The following is a 26968-nucleotide window of genomic DNA, read 5'->3' on the forward strand; positions in this document are numbered from 1 at the left end:
AAATTTATGCTGTTCCTACCAACAATACCTAATCCCTCTAAATTATATATTACTCATTTTTCTACAGCTATTGCTACTACTACAACAACTTTGACGACGATTATTATAATTATTATTATCATTATCCTTACTATCATTATCATTATTATGTATTAGCCTAATAATAATTATTATTATTATTATTACTATTTATTATAATTATTAGTATTATTGTTATTACTACCACTATTACTACTGTTACTAAATGTCCTCAATATTTGCCACTAAAGTTTTCTTTTCATTTAATCTTCTGGACTGCAGGGGAGAATAGTTTTGTCATTATTAACAAAGCTGAATAGGCTATCCAGCCATTCACTGTATTCTTGATTTGATACGTACTATCCAGTTTAAGTTATTCTAAAAATAAATATGATATAAAAACACCATATCATATCTCATCAATAGCAACTACAACTATTTCTACTCCTATGGCTGTTGCTGCTACTGCTTTTACAGTTCTATCATTTTCTGCTCCTTTTTACACTTCTATACATTTTTCTTATCGCTTTGTTATTTTGCGGACATCTTTTTCTAATTTCATTTTTTTTAATGAAATTATTTCCTTCAACAACAAAAAAAGGATGGCTTAATGACACCTTTTGCTGTTCCGACACATATGAAAATAAATGAAACCATTGCTATTACTATCACTATTCATTATACCATTATTTGTAGCTATTCTCGTACTACTAATAGAATGGTGAAGTGTGACCTCATCAAAAATCTATTTTCGGAATTTCTTCAATCGAAACATAACCAGCTTAGGAAATATAACACTAAGTACCTTTAGGACATCTATTTATTCAGATGGTCATATCTCGGCAAATACTTAACATATTCAATTGGTTTTCGGCATTCGGACATTATTTTTGATGCTCTGTCGGAACATGAAGACAAAATTGAGAAATTCTTAAAAAAATAGATTGATATGATGTCACAGCTTCGGTACTCTATATGACTCAGTAAACTGAGAACCCATTGCCTGCTGGAACCGGGTAACCCCTGTATTAAGCCTATGGGAGTGAATGAATTTAGCAGACAACATGTTAACACCAATAGACATTTTAACACCATTTCTCACAATTATGGGGCCGATATAAGCGTTTCCCTGGGCGCCGCCGCCTTCGAGAAGAAGGTTCTCAAATGGGAAGTCAAAATCTTTAAGAATCTCATCGATGTCTGCGAACTCGTCTAAAACTACGTCGTTCCCAGACTGGGTGGGTTGACGGGTGGTTGTTTTCACCGAACTAGGAAATAAATAATAACGAGATTTAAGCTGGTGAACACGAATGTTTTCCAATGTGTGACAATGAAACGTGACAATGATGATTATGGTAATTCCGCTGGTGCTAAAGATGATAAGGACGATGTTAATAATACAAGATTGTAGCTTGACAATGATGATAGTAATGTTGATTAATGGTGGTTCTAGGACACCTACCCCCTGGACCCCCCCCCCCCCCCGGATAACCACCCTAAGTGAAATACCCTGTAGGACAACTACCCCCTAGGGAAACCACCCTCTAGGACGACTACTCCCTGGGACAACTACCCCCAAACAACTACTACCCGGACAACAACAACAACACCCCCCCCCCCCCCCCCGACAAGTACCCCTTACGACGACCATCCTACACATCTTCAGACAAGTAAATGCACAAACCTTCTGGCACTGTTTGAAGTGCTTCAAAAGTATGACTGTGATATAGAATGATATTTAGCTCATTCTAAACAGAAGAACGTCCGGAAACAAGTAGTTTCATTTTACCACAGTTGTTTGCCCGATTACTGAGATTTTGGGGGTTATAGAATTGTTATTTAAAAGACATTTTTTTTTTTTACTTATGTGTATATTCATCTTATGAGAAGCAGCGTGGACGAGATTACAGCTGCACAGTGGCTCAGTGGGGACGGGGGGGGGGGTAGTGAGCAATATTTTTTATTTTTTGCCAGAAATTTGAAAATTGCGTCGACCGTTATTTCGCTCGGTGGGGGGGGGGGGGGGGGGGGGGGGGGGGGTAAGGAGCATTGATTTTTTTTTTTAACATTTTTTTTTTTACTCATTACACCCCCTCCCCCCCCCCCCCTCGAATAAAACAGTTGAGGGGGAGATTAACCCCCAAAACACAGCCCCTGCGTACGCGCCTGCAGCTGCATGGCACAATTTTAATAACAGTCTAGTGGAATGCCACATACTGTGTTTCTTTCTAGCGATATTTTTATGATTATGCATTGTAAAGGAACCATCCTGCCGTGTGAGTGAAACAGATATGAAAGTCTTTGCAGGTTAATATTTCTCGAATCTATACCTTTAATACCAAATTGAAAGAAGATGAATGGGGGCTGTCAAGGACATACGGCTAGGACCTCGATCTGGATCGCATGTGGTTTCAATGTATATTGTAAGCGTTTAACAGACCACGATATCTTTGTGTCATATCTCAACAAAGGGTATAATACCTGAATCGAGAATGAAACCTCACGAAGAATAGTATTATCTGCTTTGTAAACAACGTCGTCTGACATCGATGTCTATTGTATATGCACTTAATAATGACATGTCTAATATATATATACCGTGTAGTTTTCTACATGTTGGTAATAAGCTCTAGTAGCCATGCATGGTAGTGGGCCACGCCTTCTTTCTCTTCTTTCCTTCTCCATCTCCACTTAGTGTCTTATTCACAATTCTTCTTTGAGATTATGAATTACTTGGCTGGTGAGATTTTCTCATTGATTTCGAGTATTACCCTTCTGTGTTTTTTGTTTCTTTCTATTTTGCCACTTATTTAAAGTTTCAAGTATAAATGAAATCGTCGCAATATAACCATAACAGAAAAGTGAAATGTGAAAAATAAAACTAAACTTCAACTGAAACTAAACCTTTTAAGTACATTGAACGACACCCAGTGCCTCCAGCTATTTACAACGTTTAAGAGGACAATAGAAACGTCACACGGAGTGACGTTTCTATGTCTTTTCAAAATCTACCTAATAGTTTCACTTCTGCGTGCAACCTTCTTCTCTGTAAGCGTGTTTTTAAAAATATAATGGTGATGGTTAATTAGATAAACAATTCTTGTTATCATTGTCGTGGTTGTAGTTATCGATCACCAGCCGTAAACAGATATAAAGTGGAACCATTCAACCATGATAAATAACTGGTCTAAAAGAAAGCAGTTTTGAGCAATTCGGACAAAACAATCAATAAAGTTATTCTGATTGGATGAACCGGTATTGTCACTTTGACGTAATGCGGGACCAAATTCGCATTTGTTTCAACACCATAAAAAATGATTAAAATGTCAATTTCTCAATATTTACGACTGAGATGGGTCGTTTCCTTTTTTGGATAATCTTTAATGATGTCTATTGTGTGTAGTGTAACTGGAAGACGAGAGAAGACGCTTGTAGAGGTGTCGTGGTCGAGTGGATATGTCACCGGACTGTGGATCGCATGGTCCGTTGTTCAAGTCCCTCTACGGCTCTAATGTCCTTTGGCAAGACATTAATCTACATTTGCCACACTCGACCCAGGTGAGGTAAATTGGTACCTGGTAGAAGTATTCATTGGAGTGCATTGTGCGGTGATAACGGCTGCCGGAGCTAAAGCTATGATAATATTTTCCAAAGCTCTTTGGAAGCGCATGCGGTATGCAAGAACCGAATATTATATTATTATACTTTTAAAAATCGGTTTAAGAATGTAGCCAATGAAAAGCGTCAAAATGGATCACGTAACCGGGCATTATTGTGTTACCATAATATGTTTGTGTTTGTTGGGCCTAAGAATAAAAACCGTGTCGATGTGCTACATTAGTGCCCCTTTTGTAAGGCATTAATCCTCATTACTGTCAGTTATGACTTAAAGAGAAGGTTGAGTTCTGGGAAGAGGTTAAAAACAACTTGTGAGCGTTATCATTGTATTATGCAAGGCCCCAGAATAAAAACCGTGTCGATGTGCTATATAAGTGCCATTTTGTGAGGCATTAATCCTTAATAACTGCCAGTTATGACTTAAAGATGAAGTTGAGTTCTGGTCATGCGATTGCATTGTGAAAGAAAAGGTGTAGAATGGATCAGAAAAAACAACTTGTTAGCGTTATCATTGTATTATGCAAGGCCCCCCAATAAAAACCGTTTTGATGTGCTACACTAGTGCCCCTTTTGTTAGACATGAATCCTCATTACTGTCAGTTATGACTTAAAGAGAAGGTTGAGTTCTGGGAAGAGGTTAAAAACAACTTGTGAGCGTTATCATTGTATTATGCAAGGCCCCAGAATAAAAACCGTGTCGATGTGCTATATAAGTGCCATTTTGTGAGGCATTAATCCTTAATAACTGCCAGTTATGACTTAAAGATGAAGTTGAGTTCTGGTCATGCGATTGCATTGTGAAAGAAAAGGTGTAGAATGGATCAGAAACATTTGATCATGTAGCATGTAAGTATTGGTGTGTACTGTAAGGTTCTGGAGTCATCAAAATCATAATAAATTTGGCCTAATCTTGGTTTAGTAACAAGCACTGTACACAGAAAGATGTATGCGGGACTACATAAGTGGTATCGGGGCTACTTACCTTGATGTCCTTATTTTTATATGCTCATTACTCAGCCAGTATACATTTTCTTCAAAATTTGTTCGGCAAATGACATTTATTTGTAACCTTGAACATTCAGTGTAAGTTTCGTTTTCTTAGGTGAGAATTCATTTTTTTTTTACCAGAACTCAAGTTTGTCTTTAAAGAGAAGGTTGAGTTCTGGGAAAAGGTGAACAAATAATTGTGAGCGTTATTGTTGTATTATGCAAGTGTGGAAGAACATCAGATTCAAAATGCTTCCCGAGAAGCATGGCTTTGCAAATGCCTTAATATTCTAAATATGACATGTAACATCATAAGAATCGGGACGAGTTTTTATGCCGCATGTTCTTGTAGTCCCATAAACATTTTCTGTGTACAGTGTTTGTAACTTTTCCAGACTGGGCCACATTTCTTATGATGTTGGTGATCCCAGAACCTTGCAGTACATCCCAATACTTATATGCTAGATGATCAACCTTTTTCTGATCGATTCCACAACGCTTCTTTCACAATGTAATAGCATGACCAGAACTCCCCTTTACCTTTTAGGACGTAGGTCCCCTAATTGATAATCATTGTAGCATACACATGCTTTTGTAGTCACGCACCCCCCCCCCCCCCCTCCCCACTCCAGGAACGGAGGAGCCGCATTCACGGGCGCAAAACAAACGCTCGTGAGTTATCATTCCATAAAATCTGAGAATGTAAACTATTATTTAGGTATATTAGGGATAAATCATTGTCAAAATCATTCCATAAATAAATTGGGGTAAAACAAAATTATTCCACTTTTATGACCAACAGTGTAGATGTCGTGTTAATTAAACATGTAGGGTTTTATATATATATATATATATATATATATATATATATATAGGAGTTGGAAGGTTAAACTTTATTGGTACGAGTAATACAGACTGTTTCGCCAAAAGGCTCATCAGTAACTAAATACATAATAAAATCATGACGAAGTTAAAAACACTCATGTGCAGTCACATCCACCTCCTTCAAAGCCAGATATGCAACTCACAAAGCAAGCTTCACCCACCAAGAAAAGAGATACCAGACCGAGCTAAGCAAACACACCTGGATGCTCAGGCTGAAAGACGACGGGACACCCTACACAATATCATGGAGAATCATCCGGCACGCCCAACCATACTCACCCAGAACAAATCGCTGCAATCTCTGCCTATGGGAAAAGTACCACATCATCACTGCTGAGAAATCCACCATCCTAAACTCTAGAACCGAACTCATTTCCACATGTAAACATAGGAGACAGTTTCTACTCTCTGAGTATGGTTACCCCCCCCCCCCCCCCCCCCCGTACCACCATGACCTTTCCCCCTTACCGTTAAACCACTAAATTTTACTATTGTATTATTGCGTTCACCCTTACTTCCGTATTATTTGTGTCTCTTTTGTATTCTTGCCTGACTGCACATGAGCGTTTTTCACTTCGCCATGATTATATAATGTATTTAGTTACTGATGAGCCTTCTGGCGAAACAGTCTGTATAACTCGTACCAATAAAGTTTAACCTTCCAACTCCTATATCTACATTTGATCCTACGGTTGAGCACTGTCAGAATTTGCAGTTTTACTAAACTTGCTTTATACATATCCATGCGTGTGTGAGTTGTGCATTTGTGGGCGTGTGGATCAGCGCACGTTGATTGGGGTGTTACACAACGCCCCTCCCCCACCCCTGCCAAGCACTTTCACAAATCTGCTAGACAGGACTCGTTTTTACTTCAAGATTAAGATTGGTGTCAAAGCTAATATTCACCTGATCTGGCGAAGCATTCTACGCAATTGTCCACCTTGATAACCTTCCCCCCCCCCCCTCCCCTCCCCCACCCCTATTTTTATTACATGTTTATGTTTATGTTTTGGTGTTCAAAACTCTATCTACTATAGCATAATAGGGCCTGTAAACACTCTGATTGGAGTGTGTTTGTGCAGTATGAATATACCAAATTTGATTTAAAAGGAATGTATATTCAGCATCGACTGGTACACATTTTAAAGCGGAACAGCAACTTAAACATTATCCGCTAATGCTATAGGGATAAGCAAATTCGTCGTTGGTGAAATCCGCAGTGACACAAATTGGAATATTATTGGCAAAAGTGGACGTTAATAAGATGATTGAGGGGAACACCTAGAGTCCGCGCGGAAGGGTGGGGAGGGAAGGGGTAAAGGGACGTGCATAAATCTTAAACATATGACGGATGTAGTCGCCCCTCCCCCCCCCCCCCCCCCCTAAGTACCGCAACCAGTACACCTCGAGCTGGCCTTGTTACCACCGTAGGGGGTGGTGTAGGAGTATACATGACGTATTTATTACACAACGCCCCTCCCCCCCCCCCCCCCGCCAAGCACTTTCACAAACGTGCTAGACAAGACTCGTTTTTACTTCGGATTGGTGTCAAAGCTTATATTCACCTGATCTGGATTCTACGCAATTGTCCACCTTGAAACATCTCCCCTATTCTAATTACACACCAACCCTGCGTTTCAAACTTAATGGCCCGAATTTACAAAGGAGGTTTGTCGACAAACCTTCTTTTCTTTCGCCAAACCTCCTTTTGTTCTTTACAAACCAGGTTTGTAAAAATCGCGTAAAAACGCGTCATATGACATACGAATAACTACGAAAACCAGGGTTTGTCGACAAACCTCCTTTGTGAATTCGGGCCCAAATCATCACGTAGCTCTTTTGCGTGCCTCATTAACTCATAATGAGCATGTTTTTGGTGTTCAAAACTCCACATACTAGCTGAATTGGGCCTGTAGACACTCTACGATGTAAAAATGTTTTAATACTAGATAAGGACAACTATATACATGATAATTGGACTGATATATGACAAAAGACAAATTTCGCCCAAAATAACTTACCTTTTTTTTTCAAGCATACAATCTAAACTGTTTTGGGTTTTTATTTGAACTCATTGTTGGTCGATGTGTTTTGATTTCTTTCTTCATGCTTTTTTTCCTTCAAAGTAAATATCACTCTAGTTTCCACCTCCATTATCAGAATTACAGTACTGTCAATATTCGACCTCTTCATTAAACCTGCATATATCGCTATTTCATACAGACAATGAACAGCGTAATAATCATCGTAAAATCTGACTTAATACAAATATGATAAGATGATTAGCGCGTGTCACATTACATGACGCGAAACAGATCCCAAAAGCCCTTCTGTTGGATCCTTTCTTTTCGTTAAAACGGGTGTTCTGATTTGGCATTTCACAAAACACACGCATGCCTACACCAGGGAGGTGAGACTTAAGTCACACCTCCCTGCCTACACAAGCGCATTATGTATATATATATATATATATATATATATATACATGTATATACAACCGATAATAAGTCCGAGTGTTGTCATAAGATGACGCAATAAATAAGGATTCATACTCTAAATCGAACAGTTCTTATTAGATCACCCCCCCCCCCCCCCAGACGGTAGTAATTAAAGCATGAATCTTCTCTTCTTCATTGTACAATTTAAGAAAATGTATGTTTGTACACATGCATCATGTTTACAAAATTGATTTACTGTAGTTCATGGAACCTACACTGCAACAAAAGGGAAAAGGGAAAATCCAACCTTAACCTTTGAACTGTAGAACTCACCTCTCACCCTGTTCATCGATGACGTTGTAAGGTCGATGTTTGCCATCTTCGTGGGTCGACATAGACGACCCCATTTTGAATATCGACGATGTTTTGATGTCACCAGTGAAATCTGTTGAGAATTAAGTGTTCTGTGTGTACTTCTACCTCTGTCGCTAGCTTTCACTATAATAACCCGTAAACGTACTCTAGTCCCGGTATGTGCTTGACTGCGGGTGCATTCGACGCATACGCTGAGAGGCAGTGTGGTGTGGGAGAGAGTTTGTGTGTGTGCGGGTGCGGGAGGGGTGGGGGAGTTACAGACCCATGGTTAACAGATGAATAAGAGTCTATTATTGATATTAGCTTAGTTGTTATGCTCTATCAGGCATGATTTTCTCCACTACTTAGAGGTGTCGTGGTCGAGTGGATACGTCGCCGGACTGCGATCACCAGGTCCGTGGTTCGAGTCCCGCCGTGGTACTGATGTCCTTTGGCAAGACATTGATCTACATTTGCCACACTCCACTCAGGTTAAGAAAATGGGGACCTGGAATGTATTCCTTGAAACGCAGAGCGCGTGACAGCTGCTAAAGCTAGGGTAATTGTGCTGCATTACTGTACAGCACCTATAGGGACCTATAGGGAATTAGAAATAGTTTACGAGAGAAAACTGTAAATTTGGCTGTAACATAATGATTTTAAACTTCATTAAAAAACGTATCCTATCCATTTCCAAGGAATAGAAGGTAAAGAATATGTATTTTTCAAAGTTTGGCAAGTCCATATGTATGTCCACCAGTGTCCACTTCTTTAATAATCAATCTAATATCACACAAATTGTCATAATTTGGGGTTCACTGCTCCTCTAAATGGTCTTAAATCACCATAGGCTTTTTCTGAAACTATACTCGCGAAAAAAATCTGAAGAAATGAAAAAGTTTTTTTTGTTTGTGATGATGCGTGATTACATAATCAACATTGTCGCGTCTAATGAATGTCCTCATCAACATACACATGAGGGACTTTTAGATTTGCACGACGAGAACGTGGACTGCCACGTATGACATCCTTTTAAGGCAATTAGACGTCCTTTTAAGGCACTGACAATGCCCGGCAGTGCCTTAAAAGGACGTCACATTGCATTAAAAAGATGTCACACGTGGCAGTCCACGTTCTCGTCGTGCAAATCTAAAAGTCCCTATTATCAGGTTGCGGTGGTCATGATGTGATCAAAGGAAGACTCTCAGTATTAGTCCATCTGTAGTAGGGTCCATGATTAAACCTTCACAGCAACAGCACCGTTATATTCCGTATCTCGATTTTGAGTTGTGTTTCATTTAGAACCTACGATATATCAATGAGTTTTGACATTTCTACAATATGACTGAGGCCTTGACCTTTGATCGCTTTATAAGCATTCACAATACTGTATACTATTCTTTGATGTATTGGGAGCCAGTGCAGATCTCTCACAGACAAAGACTAAGTATGAAATCGTAGTGAATAGAACATTTTTTGGTTAAATAATTGTGATACGGATCAAACATCGCCATGGTTGTTTGTGGGGGTAAAGGTGTGACATTCCCTATACATTTAAATTAAATTGGATAAAGGTGAATGCGGTGAAGCTGCTGTCGCAAAAGAGTAAAAATGAAGAAGAAAAAAAATCAATGAATGAATAAATGGCCAGATGAATGAATATATAGAAATGATGATAAGAAATCAAATATAAAAAGCAAATTGTTAATAAAAAAGGGAGTCACAGAAAGCCTGCAACTAACATTTCGAAAGAATAACGTGATCATAATAAATGATCAGAGTCATTCTGGGAGAGTCAAGGATAGACAAAACAATTGCTGGCATAGGCCAGAAATAGCGCGCGCCTTTTACAGCTGTTTAAGCGGTGCCTTTGTGAGACAGCGACATGTGAAATTTACCTCTGTAAAGAAACCGAAAATGCGCACAGCCAGTGAATCTACAACGGTGGAGTTATGCGCGCAGTAAGCGTGGGAACGCCGTGTGCAAGATTTTCTCACTTTCGACTTTATCTCCGCTCGGAGAAGTCCTTTTTCGAGAAGGCTCTACAATTGAGTATACAGATAAGTCTAAATAACGAGAGGAAATCCCAGTATATCGAAAGATGGGAAAGCGGAAATCAAGCCAGAGCCGGGTGGCCCGCCAACCAAAGATTGCTAGGCCTAGACAGTCTACAAGATTAAGGCAGTCTAGCAACGACACCACTCAAGACGTACTCGGCACCTCAACTCCCCGGCGGGCGGGGCGGCCAAAACGGGCGAGGCACTCGAGCGGCAACCCCAACAGTGGACGCTCAGCCACTACCAGCATAAACCCGGCTCCGGAGACTGACGGACCACAATACAGTGGAAACGAGACAACTGGAGCGAACCAGTCATCAAGCCAGCCGCCTTCACATGCACAGCCAATGCAAGGTGAGGTAGACGTAGCTATGCAATCACATTTACCAGAAATATCACAATTTAGTGAAACAACAAGACATAGATTTAACAATCTTGGAAGCGAGAGGGAAAGCAACTTGGTGGTTTCCTTCCCCTCGATTGTACCAAACACCGGTAGCCGATACGCTGGCTTTCAATTACAAATTACACACAACGAGAGTGACACTAGGCCTAGAGCTAGTCATAATTTGAGGGATAATGAAGCCCATCCTCCCACACGGGCAAGCAGTGTCGGGCAATCGATTCAGTCAGGCGCTATTGCCAGGGGCGGATACAAGACCGCCCCCAAACCCAATAGGGATCGTGGGCAACCAAGCGGGAATGGGCCACACCCCGGGGGTCGAGCACAATAAAGTTCACACCCAATATGAATAAGGGAAGGGCGCCATTTCGGGCACAAAACTTTCGTGGCGGAGAATGCTATGAATTTAATTACCGGTCAGGGCAATGCTCTAGATAGGCATGCCGCTTTACACACGCATGTACCATTTGTGGTAACAAAGGGCATGGGAAAATCCACTGCACTGGAGTCCAACGGTTAAATTTTAATACAATAAAAAGTTGAACACGACACAAAGTATACAATGTGCAGATCAATTATGTGAAGTGCTCATGTTAATAACCAGAATGGGACTGGAGGATCAACCAGGAGTTACTATCCTGATTAGGCTCCCCCAATCATTAATATTGTCGTAACCCCCATCGCTGCTAGGTTTTACATGTAACACAGAGGAACGATTATTCCTTCCTTTTTCCTTTTAATGGAAACCTACTATCACATATTTTCATAGTAAATTATAAGTGGGAGAATAAGTAGCCCACGTGTATGATGATATGAATATGAATATAGAACACATTACTTTGGGGAGTTTTTCCATCCTGTTTCAGAGACAACCGGCGACAGGATCTGGATCGTAGGCGACAGCTTGGTCAGACGTGCCAAGCAGAGGGCGAACATGCTCAACCACCAAGATTTGGGAAGAGCAAGAGGGACGGTCCAATGGCACGGTCAGGGAGGAGCGACGTTACAAGACCTTCCGCGCCTGGTGGAGAATAGGTTGAGATACAACCAACGAGCACCTGCGCTAGTAATCGTGCATTTAGGAACAAATAACTTGGGCCTGAATGATGCCTGCCAATCAAGGGTGTCGATTTGTATCCGTGGTTGGGGGGGATGATAGGTGCCAAAATATTTTCGGCAATGGATCAAAGCAACCAAAGTGGTAGAAGCGTGTGGCAAGTTGCACCCCTCCCAAGCGCGTAGCCAGGATTTAATTTAAGGGGGGGCGGTAGTTAGCACACGAAGCGCGGTTCCTAGGGGGTTGGGTGCAGGGAGGGGGAGTCCCCCCCCCCCCCGCAAAGCGAGGAAGCTTTGACGTTTCACTAAATTATTAGAGAAAGAAGACGATTCGTTGGACCGTTCTCGACTCTTAATCCTTGTTTGAATTAAATTCTCCTTCCTCCGCGCGTAGCGCGGTAGCTCTGACGTTTCATTAGATTATTAAAGAAAGAAGACGATTCTATGTACCATTCTCGACTCTTATTCCTTGTTTGAATCAAGCTCCCCTTCCCCCGCGCGTAGCGCGGAAGCTCTGACGTTTCATTAGATTATTAAAGAAAGAAGACGATTCGATGTACCATTCTCGACTCTTAATCCTTGTTTGAATCAAGTTCCCCTTCCCCCGCGCGTAGCGCGGAAGCTCTGACGTTTCATTAGATTATTAAAGAAAGAAGACGATTCTATGTACCATTCTCGACTCTTAATCCTTATCTGAATTCATTTTTACCCAATCCTGCGCGAAGCGCGGAAGCTTTCACATTTTATTACATTATTAGAGAAAGAAGACGATTTGTTGTATCGTGTCCTTCATGAATTCAGTTTCCCCCCTACCGCGCGAAGCGCGGAAGCTTTAATGTTTCAATAAATTATTACTCTTTATCCTTGTCTGTATTCACTTTCGCCCATTCCGCGCGTAGCGCGGAAGCTTTCACGTTTTATTAAATTATTAGTAAAAGAAGACGATTAGTTGTATCGTGTACTTTGACGTTTCATTTGATTATTACTCTTAATCCACGTCTGAATTCAGTTGCCCCCCTAACAGCTTTGCCCTGTTCGCTAAATTATTAGAGAAAGAAGACGATTCATTGTACTGTTCTCTATATTAATCCTTGTCTGAATTCAGTTTCCCAACTGAAAATAAGTTGTGACATAATAATCTTTCTCCAAAAATGAAAAATGTTTTAGGAAATATCAGGAAATAAAATGAGTGAAAAAAATAAAAATAAAGATACAATGACGTGAATTTTAAAAGGGTGAACGGAAACAACATAACAACTAGTGAACTATTTTATAAGTCATACTAATGTCCGAAAATCTTTCTCTTTGTCTCCGATCTCATCACGAAATCGTCACAGAGTTCATCTATGTTTACACTGTCCAGGATTGTCTGATGTGCATTGCAGATTGCTACTTTTGTGCTTCGCGCTTAACATTTAGCTCGTTGCTTTTGATGCTGCGTCTTTGCATTTGGCGCACTGCATTTCTATGATATGCTGTTGATTGAACAAATTGAATAAATTCATCAATTCCTGATGAAGCCGTATGAGCGAGAATTCAATTTATTCTTGTCTCATATACGGTTGTCTTATTAACTTCGTATATAATGTATGTATTATGAAAATGAGATAGCAAAATGTGTATATTGATGGTCATCTTGCGAGTAATAACAATTAACTACTCTCATCGGACTCTCATCATTAATTTTTCTCTTCATTTAAAAAATAATTTTATGGTGAATTATTGGGGGGGATGATTGTACAGGCCATCCCCCCCCCCACCTGAAATATTGGGGGGATATATCCCCCCCATCCCCCCCGGGATCGACACCCATGCTGCCAATGCAGAATCGCGATCGATATGGCTCTTCAAATTTTACGGACAGCCATGCCCCGTACGCACATCGCCTGGTCGACCATCATCCCACGTCTATTCTATCATAGCAGTCGTGGTTATCGAACATTACAAGACGCCATGGATGGGGTCAGGAAATCGCTCAACAAGTACGCGAGGAGATTAATAGCCCGGCTGCCGAATGCGTCAGTTATTGCTCATTAGTTGGATCCATCCAATTACAGTTTATTTTTTAAGAGATGGGGTACACCTGTCCGACAGAGGATCCGACGCTTTCATCGATAATTTCCAAGAAGGAATAGACTCGGGCTTGGGTATATATGAATAGAATATTTATATTCACGGAAACGGGACAATAACACTAATTCGGCTATTAATGAGCCTTGTGGAATTTCGGACAGACTGGGTTCGATGTGATAATGGAATTATTATAACACAAGAAGTTGAGGAATAGCGTGTTGTAACGTGAGTTACATATTCAGATATATACGCCTTCATTTTTGGGATTCACATTAAATTTGAAATTTATTTAATTGCTGATAAATTAGAACCATATTTAAATTAATGATTGATTTTGATGTACTAGTATACATCATACATAATTGTTAAGCTAGCAGAGGGTGGAGTCAGAGTCACTCGGTCGCACAGTAGCTTCAGAACTACAAAGTGGGCCATAGGGGAATTTTCCCCGACAAAGGAAATATAATTATTTTGCTCGTTAAATTAAGCCACAATGGCAATATTGTCGGGTTTTCGCCTCTATCACTGTCTGGCTAGCAGCAAGAATAATAATATAAGATTACAATATGTAACGGATTGAATCCATGAGAAATACATGAAGTATGATACATGTCATATTAATATTTAGTGAAACAGCATGGGTCCATAGATGGTATTAGGAAGCAACCATGGCAAACCACGCCCAACCCCCCCCCCCCCCCCACAAAAAAAAAAAAAAAAAAAAAAAAAAAAAAATGTGGGTGGAGGATTTCTTTTACTCGTGATTATTCCATGGTTGGTTCCGATTATCACCACTTCTTATATATGCGCTGGTATAGTAGCACCGGGATAACATTGGGGATACTGCAGGAGATACTATCCTGTCGGTGGGTCACGTAAACCCCAGGTATCTGGGGTGATCGGAGGGAGTTACTACCCTTCCGCTGATCGCGTGACTCGAGACCCCACAAATATAGTGTTTCCATAACTATGTTAGTTATGCATTGATGATTTTGTGAGTATTGAAAAGTTGTGGGGATCATCCGTAGGAGATACTATCCTACCGGCAGGTCACGTAAACCCCAGGGACCTGGGGTGATCGGAGGGAATTACTATCCTTCCGCTGATCGCGTGACTCGAGATCCCACAAATATAGTGTTTCCATAACTATGTTAGTTATGCATTGATGATTTTGTGAGTATTGAAAAGTTGTGGGGATCATCCGTAGGAGATACTATCCTACCGGCAGGTCACGTAAACCCCAGGGACCTGGGGTGATCGGAAGGAGTTACTATCCCTCCGCTGATCACGTGACCGGAGATCCCTACAATTTTGAGTTTCACTCATGGTACATGTACCCTTAAGATTGTTGAATCATATCACGTTTATACATTATTGTCGAATTGTTTATGGTGGACCCTCTTTATTGTGGTTATAAGATTTTGTTATTGCTTTTATGCATGTTACTTGTTTTACTTTGACTTTCCTACTTTACATGTTTTGAGGAAAAGGACTCCTAGTTTCGGAGCGGAATAAATGTCGAGCAAACTGCAAATCAGTCTAAAGTTGTCTTCTTCCTAGAATTTAATCTTCGTCGGAAACAGTACAAGAAAAAAACGTCGTTTCAAAAGCTACTGCTGACCAAACCTTGCAAAGGAATTAACTATCCGTGTTGCCATTGTGGTGCTCTAGGATTCTAAGAATTCATCCATAGTCCGGTGATGTGTCCACTAGACCAAGACACCTCCACACAAACGGGTATATTGTGTCCAAAGTAACATTTCCATTCGATTCTTGTGTCAGACGTTTGTAAATATAGGTTTTTCATATACGACGCAGTACAATGAATCAGATAAAACCACCGCGGTATTTGTTTATTAAAAGTAAATTAAAGGTAACTGCTCGCAAACGAGGTCCGGCGCGTTGACATTTTAATAAAGCATACGTACTGCAGCCTAAGGATGTCAATACCCTGGCCAACTTTGACCCGCCAACAACTTTCTATTTCTACTCTACCAAACTTGCTAGAGTTCGCAATAGCTAGGACAAAACAACAATCCTTGGGCAAAACGTGTAGGGTCAGGAATACAATCTTAAAATTGAAAAGCGTGCCTGAGGGTATCATCGTAATGACAATAATAGGGTTGAACTCCAATAGCACACAAGCCCTAAAAATTGTTGTCATTTATCCTACAACGTCACCATTAAAGTGAATATGTATAAACAGGACGCCTTTGTCATGTTTGTGGAGGAATTATAAATCTTCGCCTGAGGAATAATATTTGTTCGCAGACCGTATAGTTCAATTCACTTCAATTTTTATTTCAAGATATAAAAATCAAAGTATACAAGGTAACGGTAAATTTTAACTATATCTACAAAGGTTATATGCGGGGCTTTCCATTAAGGTTGAACTTTATACATACACTGAATTTTACATGGCCTCAACCTAAGCTTTGAGAGTTCAGGCCTGGACTACAACACAGAAAGATAATCTATGTAGATAGTCCCAAAAGTAAATCAATAAATATATGTATTTTTAAATTATATTTGTATTATTATCATTATTAATATAATTATTATTATTATCATCATCGTCAAAATCATCATATTTTTTGATAACCAGTAGGCCTAACACATATCAGAAGCAAAAAGGGGTCAGACAACCATGCCTTATTGATTATAAAAACTAGGAAAATTTCAACAAAAGATTTGAATTCATCAGTTAACCATGGGTGTTCGATTACCAGGGACCTATGGTTAACAGATGAATTAAAGTCTATTGTTGAAAATTTTCTGGTTGTTATAATCAATCAGGCATGGTTTTCTGACCCCCTTTTGGTTTTGATATGGATTACTGGTAATCACAGAGAAGTTGTACACGTTAAATGCCTTCATCCTCATTTTGGCGACATTTCATCCAAATTCCTGATTCAACAGGTGGAGCCCGACGCCGCTCACAGTGGTCCAGGGAGGAGCCAAAGTGCGCCATAACTCATTTTTGGTCATTTATTTGTTTAAATTTTGTTCTTGCCCAGTTGAAAGATAATAAATTGAAGAATACGTCAGTAAAATATAAAATTCCGGTATGCACAATAAGGGTATAAATTGTTCCTGCAAACAGCAAAATCCTACATATTCACAGTTTTAGAGCAAAAGTTACTTATTTCATAAATCTTTCAATTTAACATGAAGTTTTTAGGTTAATGATATGCAATTGCTCTCACATCATTCGGATAATTCATTTGACGGCATGAATGGCTTAAAACGGATAGAAATAAAAATGTTCATAATATATAATAGGGTAATTTACTGAAAATGGACTAATTATCCGAGTTTTCTGTTTACTCCTGAACAAAAGACCAGAACTCATCCCCAATTGCCGCTATGAAAACAAATTCTATCTCTGCAACTTCAAAAGAGACTGATATACTTCAATAAATATTCATGTAGTAGCACCTTGGAGGAGTCCATTTTGTGAAACCCCCTTCCTATAGGCTTTAATCTTTAATAGGGTACTTTAATTGGTTTGCTTACAATAATTATGGTTTGAATGGAAGAAGAAAATGAGACTTAAATTGCAAAATTTCTAAGAAACGTCCACAATATATATGTTAAGCCTATCCATAAGCCTACACGTACATGGCTAATTCGGGTTCAACCACCCCCCCCCCCCCCCCCCCCCCCTCCTCACCAAAGACTAATAAGGCAATTATGATGAGGTCACCTATCGAATATTATTGGAACTAAAATGACAGACACGTGAAGAGCATAAGCCTCGTGGTAGATCAATGCTAATTAAGGGATTCATGTTTTATGAGCATCCCAGAGAATTACGTACCGAACTCGTCAATATTTTTCTCAAAATGATATTGAAACTAATCGTACATTTCGCGGCCCATGGAATAGCAACAAACTGACTTGTGATGGCGCTTTACGGTAATTAAAAAAGATATGACAGGTTCGGAGAAGTGACAACTCGCTTGTCGCGGAAGTTGTCACTCATCTTGGCAAAGACGGTTTTGTGAAACACTTAGCTGACAAGTTGCGCGACAGTGGCGAGATGTCGTTGATCTTGTAGTTATGACGGTTTCGAAAAACGGCCCCCTTATGATCGCTTGCAAGGCGTGAAACTCGGAGTAGCAACCATGTTCCATTATGTTCTATATTAGTATATACAAAAATATAATATATAAAAAAATAAATTGAAACCGGTCAAAGTGGACAAGAGAACTCTTTTAAGAATTTTTATTTCGATTGTTTAAATTATTTGTTTGTATTTCGCCTTGACGCAAGATTATCAACATTCAAGTTTTCATTCTAAATAATTGTATGTGTATGTGTGTGGAATTCATGTTAATAATGTAATATTTCGGATACTACATTTTAACAAGTTGGTAGATCTCGTTAATTATCGATTTATGGAACGCCATGCAACCGATTGAGTGTGAACCTCCTCATCAAGTAAGTTTCGTATTCGCTCTAGTGTTATGACCCCGGCACGTGACGTATTATGTACGTTGTTAAATTCGTCATGAATGCGCCTAACCTTTATGGAAAAACATTTCATCCCTCATATTTCTTTCAATCTCTTTATTTAATGCCTTTGAAAGTAGCTGGTATGTGTCGTGTTGGAGTAAAGGAATATCTGGAATTCGATCCTTAAAAAAAAAACATAGTATATGTCAGGATATGCTCTTCTCCTTCTCCCTTGATTTTCCCTCTCTTTCTATCGCTCTCTCCCTCCCTCTCCCCAACTGTCTTTCTCCCTACTCTCCTCTCACCCACATTTCTCTCCTGCACTCCCCTCTCTCTCTCTCTCTCTCTCTCTCTCTCTCTCTCTCTCTCTTTCTCTCCCTCTCTCTCTATCTCTCTCTCCCTCCCTCTCCCCAATTATCTTTCTCCCTACTCTCATCTCACCCCATTTCTCTCCCGCACTCCCCCCCCCCTCTATCTCTCTCTCTCTCTCTCTCTCTCTCTCTTTCTCTCCACGAGATCTTCCCTCTCTCTTTATCTCTCTCTCCCCCCCCCTAATTCTCTTTCTCCCAACTCTCCTCTTTCTCTCTCTCTCTCTCTCTCTCTCTTTCTTTCTCTCCTTGAGATCTTTCCTCATACACTCTTTCCCGTCCGCTCGCACTCTTTCTTTCCCTCTATATCACCACAAACTCTTTGTCATGTGATTATTCGATTATTTTAACCCTTCAGTACTACATCCAGTCAATTATAGCACTACACTACAACTCCTATACATGCTTTTTAGTAATTATTATTTGACTTTTATTTGTGATCAAGTTTCACTTTATTTATCAATAAATTTGACACACGCGCAAATCAAATCTAATATCTGATAAATACGATATCAAAGATATCCGTCAACATTGTAAATCTCCCTACGAAATATAGACCTATGAACATCAACGACCTGTTGCATAATAATAATATAGTGTAGGGTATTCGAATTGTCCCGGAGTTGATTTTTTGTAAGTCTTTGCAATTGTCTTAGGTACAATACATACACTTTTATTCATCAAGATCCAAAAGACTTTCGAAAATTGAACTGGCGCCAATTTCAAAAGCCTTGTCAATCACCCTCCGAAATATAGGCCTACGAACATTACATTGACCTGTTGCATATTGATATACTGCAGAGTATTCGAATTTCCCCGGAGTTAATTTTTCGAAAGTTTTTGCGATTTTCTTAGGTAAAATACATCTACCCATTCATCAAGAACCAAAAGATTTTCGAAAGTTGAACTGGAGCCACATTCAGTAGCCTTGTTAAACCCATTATGATACGTACAAACATTACAAGGACGTGTTGCACAAACCTATACAGACGAGTATTGACACCGTCCTGAAGTTGATTTTCCGAATGCCTTTGCAATCGTGCTAATATCAAATGTACACGGAACGGTAAATGTTACATGTATATGTACAGTATGTATAATATACAGGACAATATTGATGTAGAAAAGTGTCGTAGTCGAGTGGTTTAAGCACTTGACTTGAAATTCAAAGGTCGTGGTTCGGTCCCCGATACGGCACTAATGTCCTTTGGCAAGGCATTAATCTTCATTTGCCACACTCGACCCAGGGCAGGTAAATGGGTAATTGGCAAGAATTCATTCCTTGAAATGCTGGAGCGCTGTAATGGCAGCTAGGCTAAAGCCGGGGTTAATTAATGCGCCTCTGAGTAGAACTTCTAGATGGACGGCGCTATAGAATTGCCTATAATTATTATCAATAAGTGTACACAAAACGGTTAATTTTGTAAAGGTGTGTAATGGGAGAATAAACATAAGGATTAAACCTGAATTACGAGTCCTAACGCGATCTCATTGGCCCGAATTCACAAAGGAGGTTTGTCGACAAATCGAGGTTTATGTACGTCATATGACGCGTTTTGTACAAACCTGGTTTGTAAAAACGCGTCAAAAAGCGTCATATGACGCACGAAAACCAAGGCTTGTCGACAATCCTCCTTTGTGAATTCGGGCTATTAAGTTTCATATCTGCTTTATAATTTTACATCATGATTTCATGACGGGACTGAAGTGATACTCCATGTTTTTGCACGCTACAGTGTTAATTAATTAATTAAGGCGCAAAGGCATTCAGGGATTTCTTCCTACCGGCTACCCATTTACTAACGTAGATTAATATCTTACCAAAGAGCATAAGTGCCGCAGTGGGACTCAAACCGCAAACCATTTTAATTTCCCCTTTGGACATACACAATCATAAAAACAAATAGTGCTTACAATTATAAAGTGAGGACTTTGGACAAAGGATCTTATCATGCCTGCACATTGCCCAGGAGGCATCATTTGCCTGACATAGAATTTCGTCAGCGACTCGAGTTGCGAGAGTAATGCTTTAAAGATGAAGTTGAGTTCTGATCATGCGATTGCATTGTGAAAGAAACGGTGTGGAATCGACCAGAAAATGTGGATCATCTAGCATATGAGAATTTGTGTGTATTGCAAGGTTCTGGAAATTTGGCAAAATCTTGGTAATGTTACAAACACTGTACACAGAAAGATGTATATGGGACTACACAAACACGCGGAGTAAAAATCCTACCCGGAGTTTTACGATGTTACATGACATATTTAGAATATGAAGGCATTTGAAGAGCCATGCTTTTCAGGGAACATGTCTTATCTGATGTTCTTTCACACTTGCATAATAAGAATGATAACGCTCACAAATTATTTTTCACCTCTTCCCAGAACTCAACCTTCTCTTTAACAGAAATCGAACGTAGAGTGCAAACTGGTTTAGTTTACTGGCATATGCATCAATCGCTATTACAAGCTTGATAAAAGCAGGCAATTGTAATGGATATTGATTTATTGATTTCTACATCATGTATATCGTCTTTTTTTCATGCACTTGATACATTTTCGATTGATACATTTGTTTTCAAAGTCTGCTTGTGACATTGTATAGAAAAGGTAAGAATTGATTTTGTTTACGCCTAATGCATGAGGCAATCATATTGAAGCATCGTGTGCAACGGGTTATAGGGCTCTTTTTCCTTCGTTCTTCTTTTGAGACAGTGTATACTTGCAACATGATATATCATGACGGCATATTATGCCGTGTACGTCATTGATTGTTCAGTAGTTGTGGTCATGTTGTCCTCGTTGCCAGTCGTTCTGGATCTGCAAACGGATCGAATCATCCGCACGACACTCTCACGAAAAACGCGGTCCATTTGACAGTAGATGAAAGGATTAATTGCTGAGCTGGTGATATAGAGCAGAAAACTAACATGGCTGATGACGCCGTTCAAAGCAAAGTCATTGGAAACCACCAAGCACAAGCGCCTTACACCGTAGGGTGTATGACAGATGAGGAACGCAATGACGACGCAAACAATAAGCCTTGACGCTCTGATTTGACGGAAGGCTGCGTCTCGACTTTCAGAAGATGTTGCTGTTCCCTGTCCGACGCATTGGATGGCGGTTATGCGACGCGATTGCTTTACTGCGATGCGTAAAATTTGAATGTTGAACATGACTACAGCAATATTACCAGATATGATCATGCAGAAGATAAAAATATCGTTAGTATCCGTTGTTGTCGTTGGGAGAATCCGAACATTCGTACAATAAAAAGCTGGAATAGTTGGTTTAACGCTTTCGGTTACAATCAGTTCTATTGCGAACAGCGCGGATGTTAGCCAGCTGAGTAAAGCCAACATAACGATACGCTGTGGTGTCATGAGAGCATTATACCGCAGCGGCTTCAAGACGGCCAAGTAACGGTCGAACGTGATGATCACCATATGAAACATGGAATCACTGGCGCACATGTACACAACGCTAGTGAAGTACACGTCCCATTTTGCCGAGCAGGTGATATCGTTTGTGACAACCCTGCGATAGAGCTCAAGAGGAATCGCGATTGTTCCGGTGATAACATCGGTAATGGCCAAGCTGGTTAGGAGATAGTAAGACGGTTTCTTTAGCGCTCTTTGAGTAAAAACTGCCGCTATTACCATCACATTTCCAGCTAGGAGGACGATGATGGAAGGAATGCCGATGCCGAGATACACAACGGTTCTCCCGTTAAATGTGTTTAATTGAAACGTGGTAGTATTGAGTAACGTGTAGTAGATAGCCATGATTTAGGAATCCAAGGTTTGAGGTAAATGGTTCAAAAATCAAAACGTTTATAGAACAGGCAAACAGTACATGGCTTCATGGATGAACATGAGATATTCTGGGAGACAGCTCCGAATCCAGACAATTTGCTGGAATACCTTTCTTCCTACTGGTCAAAAGATTCTCATCATGGAATCTAAAGAAGCAGAGATGTATGACATCCGACTCGGGCAATTAGCAAATTACCAACCGCAGTGGACCTAGTTTCTCCTATAATTGATTGCAGTCCACTGCATTAATCGCCGTCGTGTATAGCTACAGCGCGAGTACATCATTTACAAATTATGGAAACTCGAATTGAAATGTCATCCTTTTTCTATCATCTCATATCTCAAATTTTCTCCTTTTTCCATTCTTCAATTTCCTTTCATTGACTTCTTCAATTGACTTTTTCTTAAATAAAGAGGTTGTGTATGCCTTCCTCGCTGTTGTAAATCACACGTTCTTCCTCGTACGATCAATACGATAAAAAAAAAAAAAAATTAGAAATCAATTCCAGTGCACTTTAAACAACCTAATGTAATGCTCTAGTTATAAACAGGATAGCGTTCGCACATTTATATTGGTGATGGACAATCCATTGATTTTGCAGCAGTTTGCAATCGTGGTTATGATGATCTTCCATCTCCGGTCTCTACCGTAAACCTTTAGAAATAGCGGATCTAAGTTGTGCACATGCGTTCACTTTATAATTGCTGGGCACATGATGAATGAAATGTGACACAGGTAAATTGTTTACGTGACATAGTACAGATGGGCTTAAGTCAGGGTAATAATATTTGCAACTTAAGCATCACCTGGCATGAAATATAAATGAAGCTATTATTAATATTATTCTTGTTTTTATTATTATTGTTATTACAATTAAATATCCTTTGGCAAGGTATTAATCTATATTTACCACACTCCACCGAGCTGTGGTAAATCGGTATCTGGCATGAATTAATTCTTTACAATACTAAAGCGCCATAATGGCAGCAATGATGAAGCCGGGGTTGTAATTGTAGACCGCCAGAAATTGTGAAATCTAACATCCATGAACGCAATAAAAGGACCCATGTTATAATGAATATAAATCATTGATATAAACCAGCGAAGAAGAACTGCAATCACTTAGTTTGCAACAATACTATTTCTTTGAATTCGTTGTTATATGTCCTAAGATGTCAGAACTCTGAATGCTTCCGACGCACAAATAATGATGTAGTTTTTCATATTTCTTGATTTTTTTTACAGAAGTTAATAATAATAATAATAGCTAGTTCTTATATAGCGCTTTTCAGGACCGAAGGCCCTCTCAAAGCGCTTTACACATATATATATTATTACCCCGGTCATAGGATTCAGGCTTACCCGCACACAGTGTATGCACATTTTCCACTCCCTGGGGAGCATTCCAGTAATGAAAAACACCCAAACATGTCCTACAACGAATAATAAGAGAGAAGAAATATCTAAATAATTGATACTGACCTGTTTCTCCCTGCTATTACAATATTGATCAAATATCGAAGCCAGCTGGCCTTGTACATCTCTTCCATTGACATTATCTAAAGAGTAGGGGCACACTATAATTGTCTTAGACAAAACGAGATGTATACCAGCAAAGATAGCCACTTCCAAATTAGGACGAATAAACAAAATGTACTTGATAACATTTTGAAGGCTGTGCAATAGATGCAAATATTGTTTGAGTAAGTGACTTTTGATCAGAGGTGAAAATCAATTAGGGGAATGCAGGTGTAATATATGTGGCAGACGGAAATGCATAAATTAAAAAATAACCCCGATGTAAAAAAATGAATAGGAATGCCTTGAAATTCTTTGATAAAGAGATAAACGAATATTATTCACGTTGCATACTTTTTTCTACAGCTCCAACATCTTGCTAAGAAAGCAAGAGATCATAAAAACCTTCCGAATATCTACCCCTCAATAATCTAGACAATATTGATATATAAGAAGAATTTTGTTTTAATGGAGTAGAACCTTCATTTAAAAAGGAGGAAATGCGCCGTGTTAGGTTTACTTTACAGGAAGTACCGTTTTTTAATGAATTTTTACAGCCATTGCTTTACAAATCCACGAATCCATTGCGTCAGGTTACCATTATTCATACAGACACCCACGTTAACCTTGGCCTCACTGTTGAATGGCTGCACGAACCTCTGTGTTCGTGACAAAAACAGGAAATACATGATAGTTTCCAATTTCCAGTCAAAAGATATTACTTAACCCTAAACGATTTGAATTGATGAAGAGAATTGAGGGATTCTGGTTCGTCTAGTCTTCAAAGTAATGTCTGTTTAGGACCAGGAGGATGTTATCCCTTATGATTTCACACAGATTACCGCCCTTCTACCTTCAGACAGTAAGATCATGACGTCATCCTGTTCTGAGCATGCGCAAGAATAAGCTTCATGTTTGTCTGTGCGGGGAGGGCAATCGATATCCATTAATTAATGCATTCATTCACTAGATTTATTCAATTTTCAACATATAAAAGTTACAAACACAACTCATTGTACTACATGAAAATAGCATAAGCAGAGAAGACAAGAATAAATAATGCACATGTATATTATAAATGTCTCTATGTAATGATTATATTTCAACAAAATTATTTAAGTTATTAATTATTTGATAGACAGAGGAAAAAGCGAAATGCATAGTGATTTGGGTAACCACATTTATTTTCCATTCCTGATTTTTCCCTCACTTGTTTACAGGCTGTTATTTCTATCATTTCTCTCTCCAATTGCCCCCAATCATAGCACACAGTATGGATTTATGGCATTACAAATTCATGTTATAATGATAGGGAAATCATTGTGAAATCACAATACCGTGAGTACCATCAACATTTATCAGTGGTGTTGAAAAGAGGGAGAGGGTGGCGGATGTGCGAAGAGAGAGCTTGAGACGAAAAAAGGTCTTGGGCAGAATATCATACAACCTCCTATCACGCTCTCGGGATTGTCTGTCCTTGTCATTTTTTTCATATCATCCTTTTGAATAGTTTTGAATAGATCAGTTTCAATAGGGGTTTTTCTGCATCTATTAGCTTACACCTAGAAAAAGTGTTCATTAACGTTTACGTGTACCCTACAAAAAGGACAGCTGCTGTGAGGATGGCTTTTAGGCTTTTGGGCGAAGAGATTTTACCGATTATCTTCATCTTTTTAGGTGAGTTTGTTTCAGTTTTAAAGCCCCACTGCACTACTTATAGCTACTTGCGCCCTCTATATATCAAACAATGCATAATCGGTGCCTGTTGGTCCCCCATGATCCCCTTTTTCTTTTGTTAATTGAGAGCTGATTTCATGAGATAACCACCTGTCACTGACCTTGCAGGGAGGTCTGATCCCCCCTGGCCAAACTAGTGCAGATGGGATTTAACGATGACAAGACTCTATGTCACATGATAAGAACACGACTGAATTTTTTTCTCGAAAAGTGAAGTAGGAAGGCAATTTTACTATCCTATTGTAAACCCCATAGAAATCATATTCGGGTTACGAAATGCGTCATTGTCACGCTCGAACATTTCAATAGGTGACGCACAAGCCCTTTGAAATCGCTAGTTGGCATCGTGTTGTTATGCCTTTTGGATGAATAATGTGTTTTGCAATAAAATGTTTTCATGTCTACATGTAATAAAAATGGATAACTATGAATAAAACTAAATTGAATAGAAAATGGAACAAATCTATGAAATCTTTTAAATAACCAAGGTATTTCTGCCAGGTACTTGCTGTAATTCTCCCTATATGCTTAGTTATTTTCATCATCAATGAATGGACTTTGCATTCGGAGGATTAAGCCCCTGATCAATGTTTCCAACAGCCATTTTGCGTTTGGTATAGAAAAACACTTTTAGGGAAACATAGAAATGCTGCAATTCGTGGGATATGATGTCGTCAAATGATCGTTTTGATATTGGAATGTATCACCGAGGGCTTCGTTAAGTACTTTTTATAGTCATGTTTATGTTAGAGTATGTTGCGCTATATGTTGCACTCAATTTTGCTCTCTCTTCGACAGGAAATTCATATTGACATATTTTATATGAATGTTTCTGCTTTATATCAGTTTGTTGCTACATTACTCAGGAATCTTCTAGACAAATTTGGAGTTGGAAATGTTCAAGATGAAGCAGCTAGTATGTAGGACAGTTTGTCATGAAAATACAGGCTTGGTCAACTTCTTGAACCTCCATTTTACAACATGCATGCATGAATGACCAGTCACCTATTGTTGGACAGATTAGAAACTTCCTTTGTTTTGGTCTTACCAACCAGATCACTCAGATCTGCCTCGCAAAATCTGCTAGTAATAAATAGAAGCCGAACCAAAACTTTCGGTGACAGGTCATTTGAATGTGCTGCACCAACCCTTTGGAACTCTCTTCCTAGCACTCTACGTGCT

General features: G+C 39.4%; 3 protein-coding genes across 3 annotated transcripts; 1 reads left to right on the top strand and 2 right to left on the bottom strand.

Moving 5' to 3' along the window:
• Window positions 1–973: 973 nt before the first annotated feature.
• LOC115925217 lies at window positions 974–8541 on the bottom strand. The gene is made up of 2 exons (XM_030988809.1): window positions 8280–8541; window positions 974–1286 (listed from the first exon to the last, which is right to left on the bottom strand). Exons 1-2 carry the CDS (start codon window positions 8351–8353, stop codon window positions 974–976), a joined length of 387 nt encoding a protein of 128 aa, XP_030844669.1. The 5' UTR covers window positions 8354–8541.
• Window positions 8542–10053: 1512 nt separating this feature from the next.
• On the top strand, window positions 10054–15232 carry LOC115925218. Its single transcript, XM_030988810.1, has 3 exons — window positions 10054–10711; window positions 11627–11872; window positions 15078–15232. The coding sequence occupies exons 1-3, from the start codon at window positions 10402–10404 to the stop codon at window positions 15230–15232; spliced, it is 711 nt and encodes a 236-aa protein (XP_030844670.1). The 5' UTR covers window positions 10054–10401.
• Window positions 15233–21465: 6233 nt separating this feature from the next.
• Window positions 21466–22500, bottom strand: LOC115925219 (histamine H2 receptor-like). Its single transcript, XM_030988811.1, has one exon. The coding sequence runs from the start codon at window positions 22498–22500 to the stop codon at window positions 21466–21468; it is 1035 nt and encodes a 344-aa protein (XP_030844671.1).
• Window positions 22501–26968: the final 4468 nt, after the last annotated feature.

This window comes from Strongylocentrotus purpuratus, unplaced genomic scaffold, assembly GCF_000002235.5.
Source record: "Strongylocentrotus purpuratus isolate Spur 01 unplaced genomic scaffold, Spur_5.0 spur5_scaffold_18, whole genome shotgun sequence".
In the NCBI taxonomy this organism is placed as follows: Eukaryota; Metazoa; Echinodermata; class Echinoidea; order Camarodonta; family Strongylocentrotidae; genus Strongylocentrotus; species Strongylocentrotus purpuratus.